The following is a 27,943-nucleotide window of genomic DNA, read 5'->3' as shown; positions in this document are numbered from 1 at the left end:
TTGGAGACGCGTGAGCAACCAGTAACTGAAAAATTAAAGTGTGTTGTTGCGTAGAGATGTAATTAATATGTGTGCAGATTTGAAGCCGGACACGCCCACTGGAACCAAACCTTACTGGTAGCACTCCTCTCGCTGTTTATTTGCCACTTCGTTCATTCAACTGTTTCTTTCAGCTTTGTGCTGTGAGATAATGAGACTCTTGCTGCCATTAATCATCCTGAATGTCAGCGGCACCGGTATACTTCTCTCTCGCTACAATCTTATTTTATATTCAACTGATTAATATTTAATATTGCATTTCATTTGTTATTTTCTATCAATGTAGCTGTATTTTTCTGTTTTTCGTTGAACGCCAATTATATATGATTTGCGTAATCATCCGTGTATCATTCGGACTAGATGTTTCATTTTGTGTTTAATGCTTTCCCAACAGCCAAAGGTAATTCTACGTTCACCTTGAGGCAAGATCCCGAGGTTACGGTGACGAGAGGTGACACGGCAAAACTTTACTGCATCTTTCCAATTTTGCCCCATAAATACGTGAGAGTGCATTGGTGGAGAGACGGGGAAGACAGTTACCTGGACGAGAGACTCGACAGAAGAATCTATTCATATTTCCTAAGCCAGGGAAGTGCCATCTTACAGATTAATGCTGTGACAGCAGAAGACGCCGGGGTTTATTTCTGCCGGTTGATACACGCCACAGTTTCAAATGGGACGGGTACAAAGCTGATGGTTTACGGTGAGTGCCAGAGGACCAGGCGAGGTCTGTCTGTCCCATTCGCTCGCTCCCCTTGTGTAAAATGTTTTGTGCTTTCTCTATCTAATGGATTTGGGCGTTACTAGGAAAACCAACATTACTGCCGAGCTGATTTAGTGATCCATGATTGTTAGAAGCATACTATGTAGCTAATGGGTAACTTCCTAAATTCTCAAGCAGCCATCTGGGTCAGAAGTGACAGTGCTTGATCAGTAAATGCGGCATGGCTTTCCTACCCTGGATAGTAAAATGACTGCAGTCTGGGGCAGTTTTAATCCTATTGATGAAATGCTAATGGGAGGCTGTTGTAATATCCAATGTGCACACTATAGACAACCTGTCGACGTTGTTGAAAGAGGTTCTATTTGTGGTGTCGAATATGCTCGCGCTCAGTGAGACTATTTATTATTTTTTTTAAGTGCATAGAATGACGGAATCGTAGACGTGTCGTAGAAAGAAACGGTCCAGCTGAATTTGGCTTTTCCTGAATTCGGTTTATACTTGCTTGAGCCTTCCCATCAAGATTCGGTACAATGTACTTACTGTGGTACCAGTCTCTATGTGGGGTAAAAACGAACGCATAACGTTTCTAAATTTCCGCCGTTACAAAGTGCCTTTTCTTTCTGGACTCACCTGCCACAGGATAGAAAACGAGAATTCTGACCATCCGGCCTATCTCAGCCTCACATAAATCTATAAGGCCAAGATTCCTTTTCCATCCAGACTTGTGATATCATCTCACAAGTACAGCGCTTCTTTCTTTATGTGTGTGCATTTCTCCTGGACCAGCTTCATTGCTGCCACATATTTCTCTGAAGTGTGTGATTTGATCACACTCTTGTTTTTTTTTTCCTGGAACATGCTGGGACTTGAAAGACTGAATGATTGACAATGCAATGATGATCGATCAATTTTATGACATGAATCATTCTTTTTGAATGAGCCTTCCGTTTCGCCCAAGGTTTTAGTTTCAGAATGGGAAACGACGGTACGATCACTCATATAGAGTGAGGATTGTGGACGCAAATTTATTTGAGTGTTTGCACCTCAAGCTCACATTCTGCGTGAACCATTGTAAATGGAGTTGAACAATAATAATTCACGATGGGAGTACTAATTCAAAGCGCTTTGGACTTTTCACATAGTCTGAAAAATATCTGTGGCTGTATTTTTGTTTCGGTAAATTGTTTTCGAATTTCAGAAACTTTTTCTTTCTCTCTTTGATAAACATGATTCTAAAGAGCAGGATCCCTCTTGGTTCAGATTTACGTTGTTTAATGCAATTCTTCTTACTCAACCGTGTTCTTCATCTCATTTTAGTTATGAATAATCCTTGTCCCCGGGTTACCTACTCAAATTAACAACCAAATACCTACTCAAATGAAAACAGGATGAGTGAAATCAACCTTTTCTCCTTGAAGCGACGGAGGATGAGAGATGATCTGATAGAGGTGTATAAGATGATGAGAGGCATCGATCGTGTGGATAGTCAGAGGCTTTTTCTCAGGGCTGAAATGGCTGCCACAAGAGGGCACAGGTTTAAGGTGCTTGGGACTAGGTACAGAGGAGATGTCAGGGGTGCGGTTTTTACATGGAGAGTGGTGAGTGCGTGGAATGGGCTGCCGGCAACGCTAGAGGAGGCGGATATGATAGGGTCTTTAAGAAACTTTTGGATAGGTACATGGAGCTTAGAAAGATAGAGGGCTATGGATAACCCTAGTAATTTCTAACGTAGGAACATGTTCGGCACAACCTTGTGGGCCGAAGGGCCTGTATTGTGCTGTGGGTTTTCTATGTTTATATATATCTGACCAGAGAGAGTGTAATTTTCAAATTGTCCGGCTAAAGTATTGTAAAGAAGTAAACTTCTTCAATTGGGTCACCGAATTATAATCGAAAACGGGGCAACGTAACTTTCAATTTAATGCTTTGGATCTGAAATTATGTACATGAAGTTCAGTGTTTCATTCATTTTCTCTATAGCTACCTCTCTTTTAGTTCCACAAGACCTAGAAATAGCAAGAGATGTACAAGTTGGCGTGACCCATAAAAACAAAGCATTCAACAATCAATTAAAAAAAAAACGCAGTTTGGTTCTTGAGGGATTGAATCTCACAGAAAAAAACAAGTTAGATATTTAAATAAAAAGTTCTAAACTTGTTGCAGAAGGCTGAAAGACAATTGTCATTCCATTAAGATATTTTGATGCTGCAATGTAATATGCTTCAAATTTGTTAAAAGCTTTGTGTTGCTAAAACTAAACCATTTTATTTCCAGATCCTCCAACCCCGCTGCGTCTGAAGGTTATGCTGCCTAAGAACAAGCCAGTCACCCTCGCTCTTATTTGTAACACCGCTGCGTTTTTCCCGCAAGGTCTGAACATAACTTGGTACAAGAATGGGTCAGATATTATACCTGAGGTCGAGCCAATCAAAACAAAGACAACTGCGGGATTGTACGAGGCTTCAAGCTGCCTGACTGAGACTGAGCCTGTGGATGACGGGACAATTTATACCTGCCAGGTTTCTCACAATGCTCTTCCAAACCCTGCCAACATCAGCTACATTTTCTATAGCCCAGGTAAGATCAGCTATGCAGCTCTGTGTATTTTAGCCTCCAAGCGGTTCACACTAAACAACCTTCAACATTTTCAGAAATTAAAAAGAACCGAAACAGTCCATCACCAAGAATGATAATAACTGAAAGGTAAAACTTATTTCATAGCACATGTATTATAGCTGTCATCCATAATTTATGAAAATACATTATGGTTATATAACACCACATAAAGTCAGATACCGAAGACATAAGGAACGGGACCTCGATGTTTCTTTGAATTCAAGTGCCTTTTCTGTCTTTCAACATAACTTCATCTTATACGTCACATTCCCGCCAACTTTTCTGCGCTAACATAATGCTGCATGATTCCATCCAAATCTGTAAAACTGACCGATGTCAAAGCCAAAGTATAGGTTATTCTGTTATTCACACGTGCATGGGTGCAGAGGTGCAATGACAATTTTACTTGCAGCAGCATCGTGGGCTCATGGCACCAGATACACAACAATACAAAAAAAAAATAAATAAATTCAACCTATCTTACAAAATTAATCAAAAAGAAACGCAATTGTAATTAAAAATAATCCATCTTAGTGCGAAGTCGTCATGTGCTAAACTACAGTAATTGCAGTTCTGTGATTTGGTCCAAAAAGCCAAATGGTTGAAGAGAAATAGCATTTCTTGCACCAAATGGCGAAGAATTTCTGCCTTCTTTTTCAGTTGACGACTGGCATCTGTGCAAGGATGGCGTGACCCGAATGTGGGGGTACCCGATTATGGATATTGTCTTCCTGAGGCAGCGTCTCCTGTAGATACCTGGAGATTGTAGGGATTAGTCCGTAATGTACTCGGCATAGTCCACCATTCTACAGCTTCTTACATTGCCTCACCAGACCATGGTAAAACAAGTTAGAAAACCTTCAAATGTACATTCGTATATGTTTCCCAACCAACCGCGGATGCATGTTTCCCCAGATGATGCTGTCTACAGGATGACTTCCCTCTCATGATTAACATCAGACAGGGGATAAACATATCTTTACCTCACCCCTCTCCCGCTTTCCAAAATGATCCCATACTCCGTGAATCCCTTGGCTATACGTCCCTCCTGACTATTTTCCCTCTAGACACTTATTCGTGCTAGCGACCTAAGCTCTACACTTCTCAATTCACCTCCGTCCTCAATTCCATTAGGGCCCCAAACTACCCTTGCAGATGAGTAAACACCACCTGCCAATCTGCTGGGGACCTCGAGTGTATCTAGCGCTCCCGATGCGGCCTTCTCTGTATTGTTGAAGCTCGTCATTACTGGGCCTCCGCTTCTTTGACCACTTATGCTCCATTCACCAAAAGCGGGAATTCCAAATTCCATTCCCGTTTCAACATGTTGGTGCATTGTCTGCTCTAGTTCCGAGATGAGGCCACACTTGGAGTGGAAGAGCAATGCCTTATATTCCGTTTGAGTAGACTCCAACCTGATGGCATGATTATCTATGTCTCCTTCGGGTAAAAATATTTTCCCTCCCGGTCCCCTGTTCTACCATCCCAAAACCACCCAACTTTTTATCCTATGGCCAACTCTCCCCTCCTATCAGATCCTTTCTTCTTCAGCACTTTACCTTTTAAACCAACCTGGCTTCACCTGTCACCATCTAGATATCTTCCTTCGCCCTCCCCCCACGTTTTTATTCTGGAGTCTTTCCCCTTTATTACCAGTACTGAAAATACTGGCGTCTTGGACCGAAACGTCGACTGTTCCTTCATTTCCATACAGGCTTGGTGCCCTGCTGAGTTCCTTCAGCGTTATGTGGGTGTTGCTCTGGATTTCCAGCAGCTGCAGACTTCCTGGTGGTCAGGAGGCACAGAAGCCTGAGGTCCAGCACGGCCGAGTTTCAGAAAAGCCGTTTTTTCCGGCATTCCGTTCATGAACTAGCCTTGAAAACCCTGATTGGTACAGTATAGGCACACTCGGAACACTTTGATCTTCTGCATCAAAAAGAACGCGTTTGGTCTTCTCTTCTGTATTGTAAAAACTGTGTATAATTTATATTATGTTCTTCTTTTCTTGTGAATGCTGAATACACAGTCACATGCCCGTCCGATGCTACTGGGAGTCTACAGTGCTTCTTCTGTACCTGTAGATACATGTTCCTTTGCAAAGGACAATAATTTCGATGGATTTTGGACCTTCGGTGAGAAGGCAAGTCACTTAACCTCCTAATAAGTTAAAGCTGCCCTTGCTCCTTCCTTGTGATTGCATCTAAATAGTCGGCCTTGAACAGGTCATCTCATATGGCAGCGCCTAGGAATTGTCATCAAGATGGCAACATTCGTCCCTTGATTTTGAAAATTTGATAGCTGGTTCTAGACCGCAACTCTTCCCGAAAGAAATCTAATACGCTGGGGTCATGTTATCAATCCCGCGATGGAGTTTTGTTTTGACGTCGATGGCGTTGCTCCTCATTCGGATGCAAAGGTGTCGTGAACCACGGGCAGCAGATTCCTGAAATAAGAATGATACCGAGAAGATGGGTTTCCTTGTGTAAGTGAGATAGCTCAGAAACCTTCACTGGTAGTTATCTGAAAGCAGGACGCCCGTTTTGGTGGTGATACATGCTTTCTGCAGCGCAGAAATACGTAGGATGAGTGAGCAGCCATCGGTATGCACATCTAGGTATTGAACTACCTAATCAGCTGTCTATATACGTCGCAAAGTTGAGGCCTTTCTGATGTCTCCGTTGGACTGGAGTAGGTTTGTGCGCACAACTTCACCAAAGATACGGGTGCATATTGCCCCAAAACATTGCATAGTTATTGTAAGTTAACAATACCTCTGACAAATTCGGAATTGATTCATTGATTTGAATTAGTAACATAAATCAGCGAATGAGCCTGCAGTCTGCGGGAATGACCGTGAAGTTGTTGCAGTGTACAACAACCTCACCTCTAACCCCGTAATACTGTCATGGTCCGGTCCGTGAAGTCCGTATTCTGGTTCACGGTCCGGTCCATAACTCTTTATTCCACTGTTTCTGGTTTTCCCCAATCTCTGCTGTAGGCACATGATTCTCTTTTTTTTTTTGCCTGAGACGTAAATACCTCCGCAAACCAGGGATTCCCTGCTGGACTGTTCTGTTCCCTTCCTTGTCTTCCCCCCCCCTCACCTGACTCTCTGCCTGGATACCGTTTGCTGCTAGCTAGAGTTGGGAACTGCTTCTGTGTCCACGCCTTCGCTAGGTGAGTCCGGCCGTTTGCCGCCACCTTGAGATGTATCCGTCTCCTCATGTTCAGCGTTCTGTGTATGCGTCCCGGCCCTACGTCCTGTTCCCAAGGAGGGGTCACGGCTCTGTGTTCCGTGCTTCCGTCTCTTCTAGTCCAAGGCTCCGTGCCCCCGTCTCTTCTAGTCCAAGGCTCCGTGCTTCCGTCTCTTCTAGTCCAAGGCTCCGTGCTCCCGTCTCTTCTAGTGCAAGGCTCCGTGCTCCCGTCTCTTCTAGTCCAAGGCTCCGTGCTTCCGTCTCTTCTAGTCCAAGCCATCGTGCTCCTGAAGGCCCTCATCCAGTCCATGCCTAGTCCCGTCCTATCAGAGTCCTGTCCATGTGACTTTACCTGTCCTTGTGGCTCGCCCTACACTGGTGTTCCTCACCCAAGCCATGTTCAGTACTGTAGCCTCGTCTTGTCCTCATCTAGTTCTGGAGTCCGAGCCTGAGTCAAGTCCCAGGTTCTGGGTCCTTGCCCAGTCTCTGGCTCGGAGTCCATACCCAAGCTTCGAAGTACCCTAGACCCAAGATCCAAGACCCAAGGCCTGTCTCCAAGCCTCAAGCCTCAAGACCCCAAGCCTGTCTCCAAGACTCAAGCCTCAAGACCCCAAGCCTGTCTCCAATACGCAAGCCTCACGACCCGAAGCCCGTCTCCAAGCCTCAAGCCGCAAGACCCCAAGCCTATCTCCAATCCTCAAGCCTCAAGACCCCAAGCCTGTCTCCAAGCCTCAAGCCTCAAGACCCCAGCCTCCCATCTGGTAGCCATGTCATGATCCTGCTTAGTACTGGGGACCGAGCCTGAGGCAAGACCGAGGTTCTGTGTCCTTGTCCAGTCCAAGCACAGGCTCCAAGTCCATGGTTCCTAGTCCTGCTCCCGCTTTCCCATGCCCAGACTCCTAGTTTATAGTTCCTTATCCTTGTCTGTATCCTGCCACGTCCCAGCTCTAGTCAAGTCCTTTTCCTTGTACTTCAGTGTCCGTGTCTTCCATTTGGGTCCGCCATCAAGGCCCCCCGCCCCTCTGCATTGTGATAAATACATGGTTCATTATCCATCTTTCCATCTTCTCTACGGACTACTTCGAAGATGTTCCGTGATGATATCAATGCCTGAATAAACAAAGGTAACCGATATTAATTAGTGGGGGGGGGGGGGGGAGAAACTTACTACCATTATATCAGCAGTTACGAATTCCAAATTAAAAAAAAAAAGAATCAGCGAAGCCCTGAATAATAAAAGGTAAAGCGAAGAAATGGAAGTTCCGAACAATATATAAACTCAGTTGTAACTGATAACACGTCCAGGAGCGTTACACAGTGTTAAAATCAAGATCGAACACAGCTAGATTAAGCACGAGCTACATTCAGATCGTAATGCTCGGACACACCTAAAAAACAAGGACATTTATGTTGGAATGTTGTTTCCGGATTTCACTTCGGCTTTCAACACTGCTGCCCCGAGGGTTGGTGAACAATATCCTACTTCTCAGTCTGAATAAACAACTGCGCAATTATGTGTTGAACTTCATAAACTACAGACCTCAGGTAGTCAAGTTGCACAACTGTTTCTCCCTCCTCATCATCCTCAACAACTGTGCCCCCCCCCCCTTCCCCAGGGCATTGTCAGGTTCTTCGATATAACGACAGTGTGGGGCTCATAACCAACAACGATGCGACGGCATACAGAAATGAAGTGGAAGATCTCGAGGCCTGCTGCCTCTATGTCACTTAGCAAGGAAGATAGTTGTCGACTTCTGGAGAACTCGCACCCTCTGCATCGGCGGCACAGTACTGGTAACTACGAACAGTTTGAAACTCCTGCGAGTGCACATCTCAAACACATCTCATGACCCCAGAACACATCCTACACAGTTACAAATGTTCGCCAGTGCGATAGGGAGCTGCAGCATGGGAAAGCAGCTTTGTATGTTTATTCGCCCGAACAGTCATAATCCAATATTAGATAAAGTAATACGACAAAGATGAAATATTTCCTGTATTACAATTTAAATCACGTATACAATGTAAAGCTCACCACTAAATTCATTATTAACATTACAGATTCTGACAAGTACAATTCGTTTGATCAACGGATTTATGGCTACCTAGGAACAGGAATAATATTGTTCCTGATTGTCATTTTCATTGTGATAGGCAGAGGTAAGATTCTGGACTTTTTTTTCATCTTGGGTTACTCATATAGTTAACCATTTGAATTAAACAATACTATGCATTTGGCTACTTGCTCGGATACTATATATCTGTTCGAATAATCCAAAATTAGACGACCTATGACGCATCATACCCATCTTCTTGAGTGCAGCGTCTCCCGAAAGTTAACCTTTGCATTAGTCTCCGACTGGTTGGTGAACGGTCTGTGCTGGGAATTGTTGTTCCAGATTCGGGACTAAGGAAGGGTAACTGTTTATGACGGAAAATATAGTGGTTATGAATTGATCCGAATATTTACAAACTGAAGAAAACTCTTAATACTTACATTTTAAATAATCAATCCTGATGCTAGTTGTACAGTATAGGAGTAAATAAAGACAAAGTGAAAAAGTGAGGACATTATAATATTTTCATGACATTGATTATGGGCTAGCGGGTTTCCAGCAACAACGCTTCACTGCCACGAACGAAAATGAATTAAGTCTTATCCTTCTTAATCACATCCACTCTAGGAATGCGCAGGATGTCAAATGGGCGCGACAACACCAGGGTAAGGATTTTCTAATGCAGCATATATATTCAAAGTATGTTGGGCAATTTCACCTAAATATTGCATTCGCTTGACCTTCCAAATACCATTATATACATTTCTGTTCGCTGTATGATCAAATTCAACGACAATAGTAGGACAACTGATATTAGGTATTATTATCATCACATGCAAGCACAGTGCAGAGAGCTCCTGAATATTAGTTGACATGAGAAGCGGAATCACGGATATTGACGTAAAATAGAAGCAGATTGGCTTGTTTGCCGGTACAATATAACCTAAATTCAATTCCCTTTTCTATGCACACCCAATATACCCCAATCCATTAGGCTGTTATTTAACCTCCGCGTCATTCTCTCGGTCTACAACAATATCTGCTCCATTTTGAACATATTTACTAAACTGGATTCCAAGGACTGTAGACCTAATGCTATTTACACTTCGGACAGCTGTGTACACTGCCCATCACTTCAGGGTAACCAAGCTCCACTCCATGGACTCTGTCTATACTTCCCACCGTACGGTACAACAGTCAAATGTACATTTGTCTTTTGTACTGCTACGCCGCCCGTCAACACATGGAGGATACAAACACCTGGAAGCACGGATCACCAGATTCAAGCACAGCTCTTATCCCGCGCTTCAAAGATAATTTGAAGCTCCCTTAAAATGATAAAGTGGGCTCTTGACTACACAGCCTACCTCGTTATGGCATCTTGTTGTTTGCCCGCACTTTACTCTGCAACTTGTTGTTTGTCCGCCTTTACTCTGCATCTTGTTTGCCCGCACTTTACTCTGCATCTTGTTGTTTGTCCGCCTTTACTCTGTATCTTGTTGTTTGCCCGCACTTTACTCTGCATCTTGTTGTTTTCCCGCACTTCACTGTGAATCTTGTTGTTTTCTCGCACTTTACTCTGCATCTTGTTGTTTTCCCGCACTTTACTCTGCATCTTGTTGTTTGCCCGCACTTTACTCTGCATCTTGTTGTTTGCCCGCACTTTACTCTGAGTCTTGATGTTTGCCCGCACTTTACTCTGCACCTTGTTGTTTGCCCGCACTTTACTCTGAATCTTGTTGTTTGCCCGCACTTTACTCTGTATCTTGTTGTTTGCCCGCACTTTATTCTGCATTTGTATCTGTTTTACATTTCTGGCATGCTAAATACAATTTTATTTTCAGAGTAGCCCCGTACATGTGACAATAATTCTCAAATGTACCAACTTGCCTGCTTAATGATAGAGAGTTATAGTTGAACTATATAAACTATATTGTTCCATTTTCTCTGGACAGCAAAGGGCAATTGATGCTCTCCTTAGATTCAGAATCGCTTTTTGAATTGTTACCTAATCTATCATAGCCACTCTAACCTTACTTTCTCGGCTTAGACTCTGGAAGTTATTTTCAAACTCAGATACCTTATTCTCCAACTCAATAAAGAGTTAGACTGTGCTATGGCCGGCCTTCAACACGGGACCGCACACAACACGACTGCTTATTACTGCGTTCCATTTGCATTCCGTTGAATCATGAACGTCCCGTTCTCTGTACGGTTACGACAAAAACGGATTCGTTAGGCCATCACGAATGCATTCCAGCAACTCTCCGTTTACTGTATTACGGAATTTGACTATTGAGGTCAGGCATGATTATTATGGTACAGTCACGCCCGTCTCTGACACCCATTGCTACATCCACACTAAGGACATAATAATTTTTAAAAAGCTCGCCAGAACACAAGTGACAAAAGCAGCAGTAGGCCACCTTGCTCGTCGAGCCGACTGCGTTATTCAGCAGCATCATGACTGATCTGGCTGTGATCTCAGATTCAGCTAATCTGTCTCGTAAGCCTTAATATTCTCGCTGTGCAAAAATCTAACTGTGTCCTAAATAGATTAAATAAGGTAGCCGAAAATGCTCCCCGAGCATAGAATTCAACAAAAAAAAAACTCTTAGAATAGCAGTTTCTGCTCATTTCTGTCCTTTATGCCTCCTCCGAATTGGGGTTATGGCTCCTAGTTCTTCAATACCTGTACCTTACATATATCTCTCCCATTATATTGTATGTTTCCATAAGATATCAGCCCATGCTTCTGAATTACAGCGTACATGCAACTCCCATGCAACTCAATCTATCCCAGGAGTAATTCACTCCTCTCTGGAATAAAACTTTGAATGTTCATTGAATCGCCTCCGATGCCAGGTTATCCATTCTCAAGTAAGAGAACTACCATTGCACGGTATACTTCGGATGCGTCCACACCCGTGTCATGTGCAATTACTGCTGTTAAATGCAAGCCCTCTCTCAACAAAGGAAACCATACCGTTTGCCTTCTCGATAACCTCTCTCGTCAGGTAACCAACATCTTGCGATACATTCAAACACTCTCAAGGCCCTCTGTAAAACAGCATGCTGAAACTTTTCAACGTATAATTAATACTCGATATTCATTTTTTTTCTTTGAAAGTTGATGATCTCTCATTTGCTAAAGTTGTACACCATCAGCCAAACATTTGCCCACTCTCTTAAATTTGGGCTTCTCTGTCGAAAAGAGAAGATTGTTGAAAATTGACTTATTCAAAATTGAGGCGCTCCGTTACCATCTCCACAGGGCATCAAATATTATTTTTATTAACTCAACTTATCAATATTTTTGTTTTGTTATTTTCGATCCGCAAGCCGAGGTTTCTCCATTTATGACTAGAGATCGGTAGAAGAAAATAAAGCAGTTTTACTGTTTGGTTGCTTCATCAAAGGAAACGCAAGATTTAAATTATAACTGACTTTTCAAAGCTGTCGGCACTTTGTGCGTTGCTGTCATATGCAGTGCGATGTTCCTTTTGGGCTATGGTCAAATATTTATTGCAAAAACATACATTTTATTGGTGGAAACATTATAACAGATTGTTGATGATTTTCAGACAAAGCAATCCGAAGATGATCAAAAGCTAACATACGTCACTCTAAATATGGCTCGGGCCAAGACGTCCACTATAGTCAGAGATTCTGAACAGAATACAATATATGCCCAGGTATGTAGAACGAGTAAATTCATGGAGGAACTAGCAAATCAATGATAAAATATTTTTAAACAATTATCATTGCTGTATTAATGTTTTTGTGTTTTTCCATGTAACAGAATGCAGTCTCGCGCATTTAAACACGCTCACTTCGTCTCTTTAGTTTTATTGTAATTGATTGGTGCTATTCGATGTCGCTGGCCGGGACAGACTTTATTGCCTATTATTTCCATTGAGTAGGTGTTGGTGGCAGCCGCCTTGAACAGTTACAATCCATCTGCTAGGTTCACTCTGCTATTGGGAGATAGTTTTCAATGTATGCCATGTGACGATGGAGAAAATGATGGAATATACCCAACATAGGGCAGTGAGAGTTTCTCATACCTCCCATGACGAGAGTGAAAACATAGGTCAATAGACTAATAATAATGACATGGGTTGTTTTACATTGAATTGTGCTAATTTTCTGGAGAGTTGTTGAAACTGCACTTACCTGAAGCAGTGAAGTTAACTCTGCCACACCAAATTTATGGTTTGAAGAAAGAGGAAAGATTTTGCAATGTCTGGAGTTGAGTCGCTTACTCCAAGATTTCCAAGTTTTGAAACGCTATGACATTTATGTGGCTAGTCCAGTCAAATTAATAGTTCTTGATGACCATCAGGGAGTTAATTTCACCTGGTTCAGATATGGCTTAAGTGCGGAGTGAGAGACATTAAAACGGGACGATAGTTCACAAACTTTAATGCAAACAGTGTTAAAGGGAAAATAAAACAATAAACGCTAGGCCAAACAGCGCCGTTAACTAAAACCCTCAAATGGAAAAGGAAGCTCACACTGCGGCTGAAAAGAACATCTAAATATTAATAGAATAACGCTAGTCTTCGGATTCAGCTGACTCGACAGTCCAATTTCTCATGCAAGGCCAAATGCAAACAGGCAACGTAGCTTCGCTGTGCTGTGTACAAGTCTGGACAAATACTACGACGTAATCAATGGAGTTAAATGCTACCACAATGAAATAAGAAATAGCTGACACGGGCATATTCACGAGTGTAATTGCCTAATCTGCTGCGCTACGGAATCTATTGTTGTGACAGTTAATGGCGGGAATGACACGATTGCAGCTTCATGTTCTTCCAAACATATGTTGTTATAAGCTGCAGTTTTATTTATCTTCATGGTTTGGCAATTCTTCAACTATTACTTGCCGCTTATCGTGAAGAATTGCTGACGAGTTGTAAATGGAATTGAGTAATGTGGGCATAACTGATATCAGGGTGTAATACTGGTCATTATTAAACAAATCAAGATTGTTAGCCTGATGAGGGATCGCCAAGGACATCCTACTTTCTTGTTCCGAGATTGGATGGTTTACCTCTGGTAATCTTTACCGTATTCCTTTGTGAAAGTTGTAAGACCATAAGACCACAATATATAGAACAGATTTAGGCCAACTGGATCATCATGTCTGTTCCACCAGTTCATCTTGGCTAATCCAATTTTCCTCTCACACCCAGTCTCCTGCCTTCTCCCTAAATCCCTTCATGCCTTGACCAATTAAGATCGATCAAACTCTGCCTATAAATATGCATAAAGACATGGCCTCCACAGTTGCCTGTAGCAAAGAAATCCATATGTTCACCAGTCTCTGGCTAAAGAAATTCCTCCTTATCTCATTTCTGTTACACGTGCGGAGCAAGGATGGACCCAAATACAGGACACAATCACGTTTTGTAAGGTTAACTAAATTGAGGTCATTGCTCGTTACAAGGAGGTCAAAGCGGAAGTGGGAATAACCGTAATGGATAAGGACTCAAGGTCCAGGCTAGGACTCGGAACACGGACCTCGGAGCCAGGACTTGATACTTTGAACTCCGGAGCCAGGATTTGATACTTAGAACCCGGAGCCAGGACCTGATACTTGGAACCCCGGAGCCAGGACTGGATAATTGAACCTCAGAGCTTGGACTTGGAACTCAAACACAGGACATAGAACACCGAGCCGGAACTCCTGCTTTTACACAGGATATGGAGCCGGTGCTCTTCTTATTTATTGGACAGCCTCAGACACAGGACGTAAAACACTGAGCCGGGAATCCTCCTTAAACACAGGACAGAGTCTGGACTCTTCTAGACACAGGGTCAGGATCCTTCTAGAGTACAGGGCCACGACCCCTTTTTAGACACAGGACATGGATACGGAGACGACACAACGACAGACAGTACTATAACTGGCCGCAAATTGCGCTCCAAGCAGCGGCGAGCTCTTGACTCATCCCGGCGGGTTAAATTTGACGGACCCGCTTTGGCAAGGGAAGGCGGCTTGCTGGCACTGACTTCGGTAGGACAGTTATCTTGTTCGGGCAAGAAACTTAGTTGGCTCCGGCCAGATGTCATTTGCTCGCACTAGCTTCGGTGACTTCGTTAAAGCCCCAGAAAGCTCTCGCGCCGAACGGCAAAAGTACGAGACTCATAAATTGCCGGTTCAGTTGAGAGTAAATTGCCTTTAATCACCAAGCCCGAGGGACACGGGAAAACAGGGAATTAAAGGGAAACAGGGAGTCAACGGTCCGGTTCGTAAAACAAAGGAAGTAAATTTAAAGGGAACCTGATCCGGACCATGACAGTTCTAAAAGGACGCCCTTCTATTCTGTGGTTATGTCCTCTGGTCTTAGATAATCCCACAATAGGAACTATCTTCCCCAGGTCCACACCAACGAGCCCTTCCACCATTCGATAGGTTCCAATGAAGTCTCTCCTCTTTCTTTTGAATCCTGGTGAATACTGGCCCAGAGCCATCAAGCGCTCTTCACATGGTAAGCCATTGAATCCTGGAATCATTCTTATGAACCTCCTTTGAACCTTCTCCAATTTCAGCATATGTTGTCTAAGATAAGGGGCCCAAAGCTGCTCACTATACTCCAAGTGAGTCCTCACTAGAGCTTTATAAAATTTCAAAATCACTTCCTTTCTTTTATATTCTAGTCCTCTTGAAATAAATGTTAATTTGCATTTGCCTTCCTCACAAAAAACTCAACCTGCAAATTAACCTTTATGAAATCATGTACAAGGACGACCGAGTCCGTTTGCACCTCAGATTTTTCTATTTTCTCTCCATTTAGAAAATGTTCAGCCCTTCCATTTCCTCTAGCAAAGAGCATGGTTATACACTTCACAACACAACCATCTTCAGTTTCTTTGCCCATACTCCTAATCTGTCAGAGACCTTTTGCAGCCTCTCTAGGTCCTCAAAATTGTCTGCATCTCCACCTATCTTCATATTGTCTGCAAATTTTGCAACAAAGCCATATATTCTATCATCCAAGTCATTGATATATAATGTAAAAATAATTGGTTCCATCACAGACCCCGTGGAACATCACTAGTCACCGGCAGCCTGACAAAAAAAAAAAAAAAAAAAAAAAAACTCCTTCATTCTTACCCTTCATCTCCAGGCAATCAGCGACTGATTTATTCATGCTAGAATCTATCCTGTAATACCATGGGCCCGTAGCTTGTTTAGCAGTCTCATGTGTGCCACCTTGTCATCGGCTTTCTGATAATCCAAGTACACAGCATCAATCGATTCTCCTTTGTCTATCCTGTTGGTTATTTCTTCAAAGAATTCCAGCTGATTTGTCAGGCAATTTTTCCCTTGGGGATTCAACGCTGACTACGACCTATTTCAACATGCGCCTCCAAGTAACCTGAGACTTCATCCTTAGCAGTGAACACTAACATCTTCCCGACCAATGATGCCAGACTAACTGGCCTATAGCTTTCCTTTTTTCAGCTTTTATTCCTTCTTCAAGAGTGCAGTGACATTTGCAATTTTCTAGTCTTCTGGAGCTATTTCAGAATCTACTGATACTTGAAATATCATTATTAATGACCCTATAATCAATTCAAGCACCTCTTTCGGAACTCTTGGGTGTGCGCCGTCTGAGCCATACTTATCTACCTCCAAACCCTTCATTTTCCAAGGACTTTCCGTCTAGTTATGGTAACCCCACAATCGTCATGCCTTTTGACATCTGGGACTTCCAGCATACTGATATACTGCACACTGGAAGTCTTCCACAGTGAAGACTAATATAAAATATTTATTATGGGTAGCTAATTTGAATGTCCCCTGAAGTTCATTGTCTAGTTTTGCCTGATAACACTGACATTCATATTCCTATAAGTTGGGCTTTATGTCCATGCTTGGACCATTGCTAAGATGAGTTCTGGAGCCAAACGTATCTGGCGATACAATGGGATAAACTGGTGAGCAGATTGCAAGTGAGTAAGTAAATCTTTCATAGCTTTCCTAATGACCAAGAACCGAATGGTTTGTTGGAAGTTAGCCTTATTGTATTTTGCCACCGTTTCTGAAAAGGGCAATTTTCAACATTGTTAGCGTTTGATGCCAGTATAATAACTGCACAGGGAACACTTGGCTGTACTTAGGATTATATTTTCTTCCCATGTAGTCCCCTATTTTGAGACTGTTGGATACTGGCAGTAATCTCGGCATCATTGCCTGCGCAATGTGACAGTGTGCAGGAATAGAATGAGTGGAGGATAAATGCGTGGCTCAGGGATTGGAGCAGGGGGCAGAAATTCAGAATTCTGGATCATTGGGAAATCTACTGGGGCAGGTGTGACTTGTACAAAATGGACGGGTTGCATTTGAATCCGAGGGGGACCGACATTCTGGCGGGAAGGTTTGCTAAGGCTACTGGGGGGGGGGGGGGGGGGGGTTAAACTAGATTTGCTGAAGCGTGGGAACCGAGCTGAATTGACGAAGAAAGGTTGGCTCATAAATAGAGAAAGCGTGGAAACAGTGCGAAAAGGAGGCTAGACAGAGAAGGGTCGCGCTCAGTCCGATATTTTGAGATGTGTCTATTTTAATGCGAGGAATATCATGAATAAAGCTGATGAGTTTAAAGCGTAGATCAGTACTTGGAGGGGTGATGTTGTGGCCATTACAGAGACTTGGATTGTGCAGGGGCAAGAATGGCTACTTCAAGTGTCAGGCTTTAGATGTTTCAGAACGGATAGGGAGGGAGGCAGAAGAGGTGGGGCATGGCACTCTTGATCAGAGAGTGTGTCACGGCTGCAGAGAAGGAGGACGTCATGGAGTGGTTATCTACGGAGTCTGTGTGGGTGGAAGTTAGGAATAGGAAGAGGTCAATAACTATATTCGGTGATTTTATAGACCACCCAAAAGTAACAGGCACATCGGGGAGCAGATTCTGGAAAGGAGTAATAATTACAGGGTTGTAGTGGTAGGAGATTGTAATTTCCCAAATATTAATTGATATCTCGCTAGAGTGAGGGGTTTAGATGTGATAGAGTTTGTTAGGTGTGTTCAGGAAGGTTTCTTGACAAAATATGTAGATAAGCCAACAAGAGGAAAGGCTGTACTTGAGCTGGTGTTGGGAAATGAACCTGATCAGGTGTCAGATCTCTCAGTGGGAGAGCATTTTGGAGATAGTAATCACAATTCTATTGGAATTGGAGAGGGATAAGAACAGACAAGATAAGCAAATGTTTAATTGTAGTAAGAAGAAATATAATGCTATCAGGCAGGAACTTGGATGCTGGAAATGTGGCAAATGTTCAGGGGATATTTCGGTGGGGAACTGCATAGGTACGTTCCAATGAGACAGGAAAGGACGGTAGGGTAGAAGATATGTCGTGTACAAAGGCCCTTCTAAATCTAGTCAACAGGAAAAGAAGAGCTTACGAAAGGTTCAAAAACTAGGTAATGATAGGAATCTAGAAGATTATAAGGCTAGCAGGAAGGAAGTTAAGAATGAAATTAGGAGAGCTTGAAGGGGCCATGAGAAGGCATCGGCGGACAGGATTAAGGAAAACCCCAAGGTTTTCCACGAGAATGTGAAGAGCAAGGCTATAAGACGTGAGAGAATAGGACCAAACAAGTGTGACAGTTGAAACGTATGTTTGGAACCACAGAAAATAACAAAGGTACTTGTCGGATACTTTGCTTCAGTATTCATTACGGAAAAGGATCTTTGCGATTGCAGGGATGCTTAGCAGTGGACTGAAAAACTTGAGAATGTAGATATCAAAGAATACGATGTGCTGCAGCTTTTGGAAAGAATCAAGGTGGATAAGTGACCGGGATCAGATGGGATGCACCGCATTCTACAGTGGGAAGTGAGCCAGGAGATCGGGGACCCTCTGGAAATGATCTGTACATCATGAATGAGGATGTTAGAGGTTCTGGAGGTTTGGAGGGTTGCGGATGTTGTTTCCTCATTCGTGATAAGGAGTAGGGATAGCTCAAGACATTATAGGGCAGTGACTCTTATTCCAGTGGGTGCTAAGTTGATGGAGAAGATCATGAGAGGCAGGATTTATGAACATTTGGAGAGGCATAATGTGATTAAGAATAGGCAACATGACTTTGTCAAAAGCAGGTCGTGGCTTACGAGCCTGACTGATTTCTTTGAGTATGTGACTAAACACGTTGATGAAGGTAGAACAGTAGATGTAGTGTAAATGGATTTTATCAAGGCATTTGATAACTTACCCCAAGCAAGGATTATTGAGACAGTAAGAAAGTACGGAATCCAATGGGACATTGCTTTGAGAATCTACAACTGGCTTGCTCACAGAAGGCAAAGAGTGGTTTAGACGATCATATTCTGCATGGAGGCCCGTGACCAGTGGTGTGCCTCAGGGATTTGTTCTCGGACTCGTACTCTTTGTGATTTTTATAAATGCCCTGGATGAGGAAGTGGACGGATGTGTTAGTAAATTGGATGGTGACACAAAGTTTGAGGGTGTTGTGGATAGTGCGAAGTGCTGTCAGAGGTTACAGTGGGGTATTGGTAGGATACAAAACTGGGCTGAGAATTAGCAGATGAAATTCAATCCAGATCAATGTGAGATGGTTCATTTTGGTAGGTCAAATATGAGGGCAGAATGTAGTATTAATGGTAAGACTCTTGGCAATATTGAGGATCAGAGGGATCTTGGGGTCCGAGTCCAGAGGACACTCAAAGCTGCTACGCAGGTTGGCTCTGTGATTCAGAAGGCATACGGTGCATTGGTTTCACCAATGGTGGGTTTGATTTTAGGAGCCAAGAAGTAATGTTGCAGCTATATGTTACTGTGCTCAATTCTGGTCGCCTCCCTGAAAGAAGCACGTGTAAACCTTAGAAAGGGTGCACAACAGATTTACAAGGTTGTTGCCTAGATTGCGTAGTATGCCTTATGTGAATAGGTTGAATGCACTCGGCCTTTTCTCCTTACAGCGACAAGGATGAGAGGTGACCTGACGGAGGTGTACAAGATAATGAGATGCATTGATTGTGTGTAGAGGAGGAGGCTGCTCCCCAGGGCTGAACTGGCTTGCACGAGAGGGTATAGTTTTAAGGTAACACTCACAACATGCTGGCGGAACTCAGCAGGTCAGGCAGCATCCGTGGAAACGATCTGTCAACGTTTCCACGGATGCTGCCCGACCTGCTGAGTTCCTCCAGCGTGTTGTGAGTTTTGTTTTGACCCCAGCATCTGCAGATTATTTTGTGTTTATAGTTTTAAGGTGCTTGGAAGTAGGTATAGAGGAGATGTCAGGGGTAGGTTTTTTACGCAGAGAATGGTGAGTGCGTGGAATGGGCTGCTGGCGGTAGTGGTGGAGGCGGAAACGGTAGGGTCTTTTAAGAGACTCCTGGATAGGTGCATAGAGATTAGCAAAAATAGAGGGCTATGGGTAAACCCTAGGTCTTTCAAAGGTGAGGACATGTTCGGCACAGCTTTGTGCTGTATGTTTCCAATATTTCTATGTTAATATCCAATTGTGCGCAGTTTCGCTGATACAACGAGTATTTTGGTGGATCTCATCGAGTCATAGTGTCGGAGAGTTACAGAAAACTACAGCACAGACACGAACCCTTCGGCCCATCTAGATCACTCAAACGATTTAAACTGTTTGTCCCAATTGACCCCACCTGGAGATAATAGCCCTCTATAGTCGTCTCATCCAGATACCTGTCCAAACTTCTCTTTAACGTTAAAGTCCATGTGGATAACATCTACTGCCTTGCGGCAATTAACGTTCCTGGGAACATACTCGAAAAACTCTGTAGGATTAGTTAGGCACGACCTGCCAGGGACAAAGGCATGCTGACTATTTCTAATGCATCGCTGTCGATACAAATACTCATATATCCAGTCTAATAAAATGCCTTCAAATAGATATCTCTCTACTGGTGTTAGGCTCACCAGCCTATAATTTTCTGTTTTATTTTCGATCCTTTCTTAAACATGGAACGACATTAACTATACTAAAATTCTCCAGTATCTCGCCTGCTCCTAACGGTGATTGAAATATATCTGCTAACACCGCTGGAGATTCTAGACTTGACAAGGGAAAAACTTACATACTCTTGTGGTTTTTCGTATCTAATTTCTCTCAAGACGGCAAACAGTTCGTCTTTCTTTGTAAGATTCATAGCATTCACCACTCTGTGGTGCTTCGCGTCACTTCTCTAGCCTCTGTATTCGTCTCCCGAGCTAATAAAGATGCAAAACCTCCATGCAAAGTCTCCCACACCACTTTTGCCTCCAGGCAAGGAATATTATTCTGATATTCCAAAGGACGAATTTCATCCGTTGCAACAACTTTCTCTTAACATATTTACAGAAGACCCTGAAGTTCTCCTTCACCTTGTCTGCTAGAGCACTCGCGTCTTCCTTAAGCCATCCTGGTTTCTGTCTTGAATGTCCCCTTACATTTCTTACACTTCTCAAGCACTTAATTCACTCCTACCTGCCTATACTTGCCTTACACTTCATTTAGTGCTCTGCACTTTCTTTATTTTATTTCACTACGTCCTCAATATCTATGGAAAACCAAGGTCCTCCAAACCTGACATCCTTGGCTTTTATTATGACAAACAATGGCAATTTCAGTTTCGAAGTATTCCCACTTACCACGCACAGATTTGCTGGAAAGCAGCGAATCCCAATCCATACTTGTCAGATACATTCGGAGCGGCAAAGGTGGCTTTTCTTCAGTTTAAAATTTCAGCCCAAGCAACAGACCCATCGCCTTTCTATAACTGCATTTAAACTAATGTCATTATGATCATAGTGTTCCCCGATACAAACTTGTTTCATCTGCCGTGTATCTTTCTCTAATGGAATATCAGGAATTGGACACTATATCACACAAACTTCTAAAAGAACTCAGCAGGCCAGGCAGCATCTATGGAAAAGAATACAGTCGATGTTATTAGCCGGCTCTCAGCTCAAAACGTCGACTGTCCTCCAGCATTTCGTCTATATTGCTTGGATTCCAGCATCTGTAGATTTTCTCTTGTTTCTGACTGCACAGCATGTCGTTGGGATTTCCATGCAACGATTCAGGAGACGCCCTTGAACACATTTCACAAACTGAATCCAATCTAGTGCTTTTACAATATGTGCGTCCCAGACAATATGTGGAAATTGAAAATCATTTACTGTCGCAGCCTTATATTTCTGGCAACAATCTGCGACTTTTCTACAAATGTATTCCTCTATATTCCGCGGACTTTTGGGTGGTCTATTATGAAGCCCCAATAACGTACTTATTCAACGCTTCTGTTCATAGAACCACACTAGACGAGTTCTCCAGCCTGTCCTAACTGAGTACTGTCGTGCGATGCTCCGTGAATAGTAAAGCCGCCTTCATCCTTTAAACTCCCACTCCCTATCACATCTAAAACAAAGGAACTCTGGAATATTGAGCTGCCAGTCCTACCCTCCTGCAAACAAATGTCAAGACTGGCTGTAATATCATAATTCCATGTGTAGATCCATGCCGTGAACTCCTCTGCCCTCTCTACAATACTTTTTGCTCTGAAATATACAGAACTCAGGGCATTAGTCCCGCCATGTTTAACCATTTGTCCTGACTTTGTCTGAGGTCTTTGCAACATCTGTGACTACAATCACTCTATTATCTGTTCTAGCACTCTGGTTCCTATCCCCCACGCCCCGCAACGCACAACACGTTTATCATCCCCGTCCCATCGTGCAGTACTAGCGAACATTATTGCTGGAACATTAATCCCCTTATTCCCCTCCAGTTTAGATGCAACCTGTTTTCTGTACAGGTCCCACCTTCCCTGGAAGAGAGCCCATGTACAGATACAGATTAATCTTCTAGGTGCACACTAATGCGAATGATGTTCCAATCTAGTGGTTACAATAAATGTCCAAGTCGAAATTAACCAACAGGATCTAACTCAATGGCCACTTTATCATGCACACCTGTACACATGTTCGCTAACGCAAATATGCAATGATCCAGCATACGGTAGCAACTCAATGCGTAAAAGTGTGAAGGCATAGTCAGCAAGTTCAGATATTGCACAGACAAACAATTAGATTGTGGAACAAATGTGAACTAAGTTATTTTGACTGTGTATTCAATGTTGGTGCCATATCAGGTGGTTTAATTATTCTTGAAACTGCTGATCTCCTATGATTTTCATGCACAGCCGTCTCGAGAGTTTTCAGAGAAATGTGAGGAATTAAAAAAAAAACTACAACAAAACGCATCTTTCAGTGAGGGGTAGTTTATTCATTGATTGATATACGAGCTGAATAGGCGTGTCCAGCCCTTCCTCCCCGCTGCCCAGTAACCCACCATCTAACCCTAACCTGCAGGATGATGCCTTTAGCACACGGGAGATTAACAATTTCGTTAATGTTTCGAGGAAGAGTTTTTCCCTGGTGTATGTTTACATCTCGAACACATTACCTGTGCGGGTGGTGGAGGAATGGATCTGCAGAACATTTTAGAAATATTTGAATAAACACTTAAACACCCGACATACAAAATAAGGGCAATTCCCTTGAAAATGGGATTACTTCAGAGACACAAAATGCTGGAGGAACTTAGCAGGACAGGCAGCAATTAGGGGGGAAAAAACGTACAGTCGACGTTTCATGTAAAAACCCTTAGGCAGGACTGGAGAAAACAAAAGCTGAGGAGTAGGTTTTTAAAGCGGAGAAGGAGAGAGGGAAACACAAAGTGATAGGTGAAAACTGAAGGGAGGAAAGATGAGATGAAGAGTTGGGAAGTTGGTAAAAGAGACAGAAGCCCATGGAAGAAAGAAAAAAGGAGGGAGGAGTACAAGAAGGAGGGAATTGGCGGAAAAGGAGATAAGGTGAGAGGGAAAAGGGGACGGGAAATGGTGAAGTGGGAGTGGGGGGCGGTAGAGATAGTGCTATTACCGGAAGTTTGAGAAATCGATGTTCATGCCATCAGGTTGGAGGTTACCCAAAGAGAATATAAGGTTATTCCTGCAACCTGAGTGCACCTTCATCACGACAGTGGAGGACAGACATGTCGGATTGGTAGTGAAGTGGGTGGCCACCGGGAGAACCGGCTTTTTCAGGCGGACGGAGAATAGGAGCTTGGCAAAGCGGTCTCTGAATCTACGTTGGGTCTCACTGATATATTGGAGGCCACAGGGGCAATACCGGACACCATGAACCCAGTAGACTCACAGGTCCACTGTGAAGTGTTGCATCACCTGGAAGGACTGTTTAGCGACCTGAATGATCGTGAGGGAGGAGGTGTAGGGACAGCTGTAGCACTTGTTCTGCTTACAAGGATGTTCGAGGAGGGAGATAAGTGGGGAAGGACGATTGGTCAAGGGAGTCGCGTAGCGAGCAATCCCTGTGGAAAGTTAGAAGTGGGGGATAGGAAAAGATGCGATTGATGGTAGGATCTCATTGGAGATGGTAGTAGCTCGGATAATTTAGTTACTTGGCGTGGAGGCTAGAGGTGTGATAGGTGAGGACAAGAGAAACCCTATCCTTGATACAGGAGGGGAGGCTGGGGAAAGTGCAGACGGTCGTGAATGGGAAGAGATGTGGTGAAGGCAGAGTGGATGGTGGAGGAACGGAAGCCCCGTTCTTTGAAAAAGACAGACATCTCCTTCTTTCTAGACTGAAAAGCCTTCGCCTGATAGCAGATACCGTGGAGGCAGGGGAATTCAGAGAAGGGGATAGCGTTTTTCACGAGTATCAGGGTGGGAAGAGGTATATTCCAGACAGCTGTGAGAGTCTGTGAGTATACGATAGACAGCAGTAGATAAACTGTCTCCAGAGATATCGAGACTGTGCGATTGAGAAAGGGGAGGGGGGTGTCGGAACTGGACCAGGTAAATTTGATGGAAGAGTGGATGAAGTCGATGAGTTCAGCACGCGTATAGGATGCAGCAGCAATGATATAGCCTAGGAAAATTGCGGGATGATCACTAGTGTAGGCGTGGAACATAGACTGGTAGACGTAGCCGACATTCAAGCAGGCATAGCTGGGACCCAACTTTGCCTCCAACTTCCACGCTGCCCTTAAATTTACTCACGATAGGGTTCCTATTGCATTCGTAACAGGTGCTACATTTACGCCTTCACCTCCTCCCTCACCACCATTCAGAGCACTAAACAGTCCTTCTCAGTGAGGCGACACTTCGTGTGTGACTCTGTTGGGGTCATATACCGTGTCTGGTGCTGCCCGCGTGGCCTCCTGTATATCAGCGATACCGGACGTAGACAGAGCGACCATTTCGCCGAGCGGTTACGCTCCGTCCGCCTGAAAAAGCGGGCTGTCCCGGTGGCCAGTCATTTTAATTCCACTTCCCATTCCCGTTCCGATGCGTCTTTCCATGGTCTCTTCCACTGCCGTGATGCGGCCACACTTAGACTGAAGGAAGAACACCTTACATTCCGTTTGGGTAGCCTCCAATCTGATGGCAAGGGCATCGATGACTCAAACTAACGGTAATGCCCCCCACCCTCCATCACCATTTCCAATCAACTTTCCCTCTCTCACCTTAACTCATTGCCCGCCCGGCGCCTCCATCTAGTGCTGCCCCGCTATTGCTTATTCCATGGCCTTCTGTCTCTGTGACCAATTTACTTCTCCGCTCCTTACTTCATCCTCTCCTCCGTCAGTATTTCTCCTATCACCTCTCCCCTCCCCCGACTTTATAAATCTACTCCTTAGCTTTTACACCTCTAGTCTTGCCGAAAGCTTTTGCCCCGAAACGTCAGCTGTACTCTTTTCATAGATGCTGCCTGGCCTGCTGATTCCTCCGGCATTTTGCGTGTGTTGCTTGGATTTCCAGCATCTGGAGCTGTGATCATTTCAGAGATCTGGTGTGTTGTCGCTACACATGATTGGTTAAATGTCCTGATACATATTGTATGATTCGTTAACTCTACTTCTCTGCTGTCAAGAGGCTGACATTTGTATTTAATTTTTCTTCATACAATTTTAAACCTGAAAAAAGATAGAAAATGAACGAGATGAAAGGTAATTAATCAGCAGAAAAATGTAAATAGTTGTCGATTTGCAGGATGCAAACTGAACAATCTGTTGAAGACAAACACGAGAAAATATGCAGACTCTAGAAGTCTAAAGCAACCCATACAGAATGCTGGAGGAACTCTGCAAACCAAGCAGCATCTATAGCTAAGAGTAAACAGTCGAGGATTCAGGCCGAGATCCTCAACCAGGATTAGAAGTGTAGGGAAGAAGTCAGAATAGGAAAGGAAGTAGGACAGGGGAGGATGAAGTAAAAGCTGGCAGGTGATAGGTGAAACCGGGAAAGGGGGAATTAGAGCCTGACGTGAAGAAATGGGAAGTTGATTGGTGAATGAAATAAAGGTCTAGAGGGGGAGTCCGATAGCAGAAGGCGGTAGACCATGATACAAAAGGAATGCATTAGAGAAGTGAGCGGCAGATAAGAGCAGAAGCTGTGAGAAAGAAACAAGAATGGGGAATGGTGAGGGAGAGGAGAGCAGCGCGGGGGGTGGGGAGAGCGGGCGGGCGGATTGGAAGCAATTAGCGGAATTTCGAGAAATCAATGTTCATGCCATCAGATTGGAGGCTACCCAGGCGGAATATGAGGCGTTGCTCCTCCAAATAGAGTGTGACCTGATTGTGGCAGTAGAGGTACTCTTTCAGTCAGTAGCGAAACACTGCAGTGAAATCAATTGGAAAGTCATGAACATTAACTCGCTGACTTGTCCAAGTTTCGTGGACACATGGTCCACAGAAGATGTTTAACTGTTCCGATGTTATGTTTTCATCCCGAAACTGCTATCAGTTGCTGAGATTTCATCGTATAGAACGCTGCTGTTAACTATAAAATTCTCAGGAAAAATGGAGCAGCACAAGACACGCTGACTGATCTCAGCAGGTGAACAGACATTCGACCTTTTCGATCGAGACCTTTATTCAGGCCGTAACGTCCCCTTTGAATGTTATTTTGATAGATATTTGCATATATTAAAGAGTTACAAATACAAATCTTTCATAAATAGTCATCCAATTTGTTACGTCATTTTCTACTTTAATCATATGTGCATATTTCATTATTAAAGAAATAGTCTGAATCATGCCTAAAACGGACCTTCAGGCAACATTATTACATAGAAACATAGAAAATAGGTGCAGGAGTAGGCCATTCGGCCTTTGGAGCCTGCACCGCTATTCAGTATGATCATGGGTGATCATCCAACTCAGAACCCTGTACCAGTCTTCCCCCCATACCCACTGATCCCTTTACCCACAAGGGCCATATCTAACTCCCTCTTAAACATAGCCAATGAACTGGCCTCAACTGTTTCCTGTGGCAGAGAATTCCACAGATTCACCACTCTCTGTGTGAAGATTTTTGTTTACCAAATCTCGGTCCTAAAAGGCTTTCCCTTTATCCTCAAACTGTGACCATGAATTATTTGTGAAGTTGAACGTTTTGCAGTTGTGATGCACATTATCGACGCTGGGCAACACGCATTCAGTTAGGTTAACACCAGAAATTCTATAGGAGATATTGATGTAAAAACAAATGTTTGAAGAACAGCGAATTTGAAATGTGATTTGCATCGTAACCAGCATTAAATCGCATTTTTGTTGAAGGAGAATTGACAATTGGGATTAATTAAAAATATTTCAGTTGCGAAGACATATTTTAGACAGGTGTCTTTGTATTACCGTTAAGTCTCCGAATTAATAGTGTATCAATAAAAGATGCGTTTAGGTGACGTATTTACATGAATTAACAGTTTAAGTTAAAGAAGAAATACACTTGATGATGATATTCTGAAACATTTCATTACAGACTATTCACGGACAGAATGAAAGTCAAACTGAAGAAATCAATGTCAACGCAGACTACTCCATCAAAACATAATCACCCATATACTGAAACTGTATATAATTATTTCAAGCTCCTCTAATTGCAATTGTTGCTTTTTTAAACCAATAATGCCAAGGTTGGCCGCAGTCATCGAATTCGGTATCAGAATTCCGATTTCGTGGTCACGTTTAAACAAAGCAAGGATAAGCGTACAACTGAAGTGGGCATGTTCATTAAGTTCAGAGGTTGCATCATAACGAACTGCAATTGGATGTATATGGCTATTGAGGTACTCAGCAGAAAATAGGGGAAGCGCCGTGAATAATTGTTATTTTACTTTTATAATTTCAACACTTTAGCTAATTGGTAGTTATATACTGCAGATCGTGCAAAAGATAAATTTATTTTTTCATGACTGAGGTTATAAATGACTTCCCGGAATATTTATAATTGTTATGGATTTCA

The 27,943-nt window shown here is 43.3% G+C and overlaps 1 protein-coding gene across 2 annotated transcripts; it reads left to right on the top strand.

Moving 5' to 3' along the window:
- The first annotated feature begins 5 nt into the window (after positions 1 to 5).
- Positions 6 to 27,943, top strand: LOC140210224 (natural cytotoxicity triggering receptor 3 ligand 1-like). Of its 2 annotated transcripts, none has more exons than XM_072279100.1 (7): positions 6 to 236; positions 434 to 742; positions 3,134 to 3,340; positions 8,635 to 8,733; positions 9,258 to 9,295; positions 12,215 to 12,325; positions 27,461 to 27,943. In XM_072279100.1, exons 1-7 carry the CDS (start codon positions 191 to 193, stop codon positions 27,530 to 27,532), a joined length of 882 nt encoding a protein of 293 aa, XP_072135201.1. In that variant the 5' UTR covers positions 6 to 190; the 3' UTR covers positions 27,533 to 27,943. The 2 variants fall into 2 exon arrangements, with proteins under 2 accessions (XP_072135201.1, XP_072135200.1); XM_072279099.1 differs by having other exon boundaries at positions 3,038 to 3,340.

This window comes from Mobula birostris, chromosome 15 (assembly GCF_030028105.1).
Source record: "Mobula birostris isolate sMobBir1 chromosome 15, sMobBir1.hap1, whole genome shotgun sequence".
Classification (NCBI taxonomy): domain Eukaryota; kingdom Metazoa; phylum Chordata; class Chondrichthyes; order Myliobatiformes; family Myliobatidae; genus Mobula; species Mobula birostris.
This window is presented reverse-complemented; position numbering and strand designations above follow the sequence as displayed.

Coding starts and splice junctions, on each gene's coding strand:
- LOC140210224 (XM_072279099.1), top strand. CDS start 191: ATGAGACTCTTGCTGCCATTAATCATCCTGAATGTCAGCGGCACCG. Junction 743..3,037: donor TACAAAGCTGATGGTTTACG/GTGAGTGCCAGA, acceptor TTTTATTTCCAG/ATCCTCCAACCCCGCTGCGT. Junction 12,326..27,460: donor AGAATACAATATATGCCCAG/GTATGTAGAACG, acceptor ATTTCATTACAG/ACTATTCACGGACAGAATGA.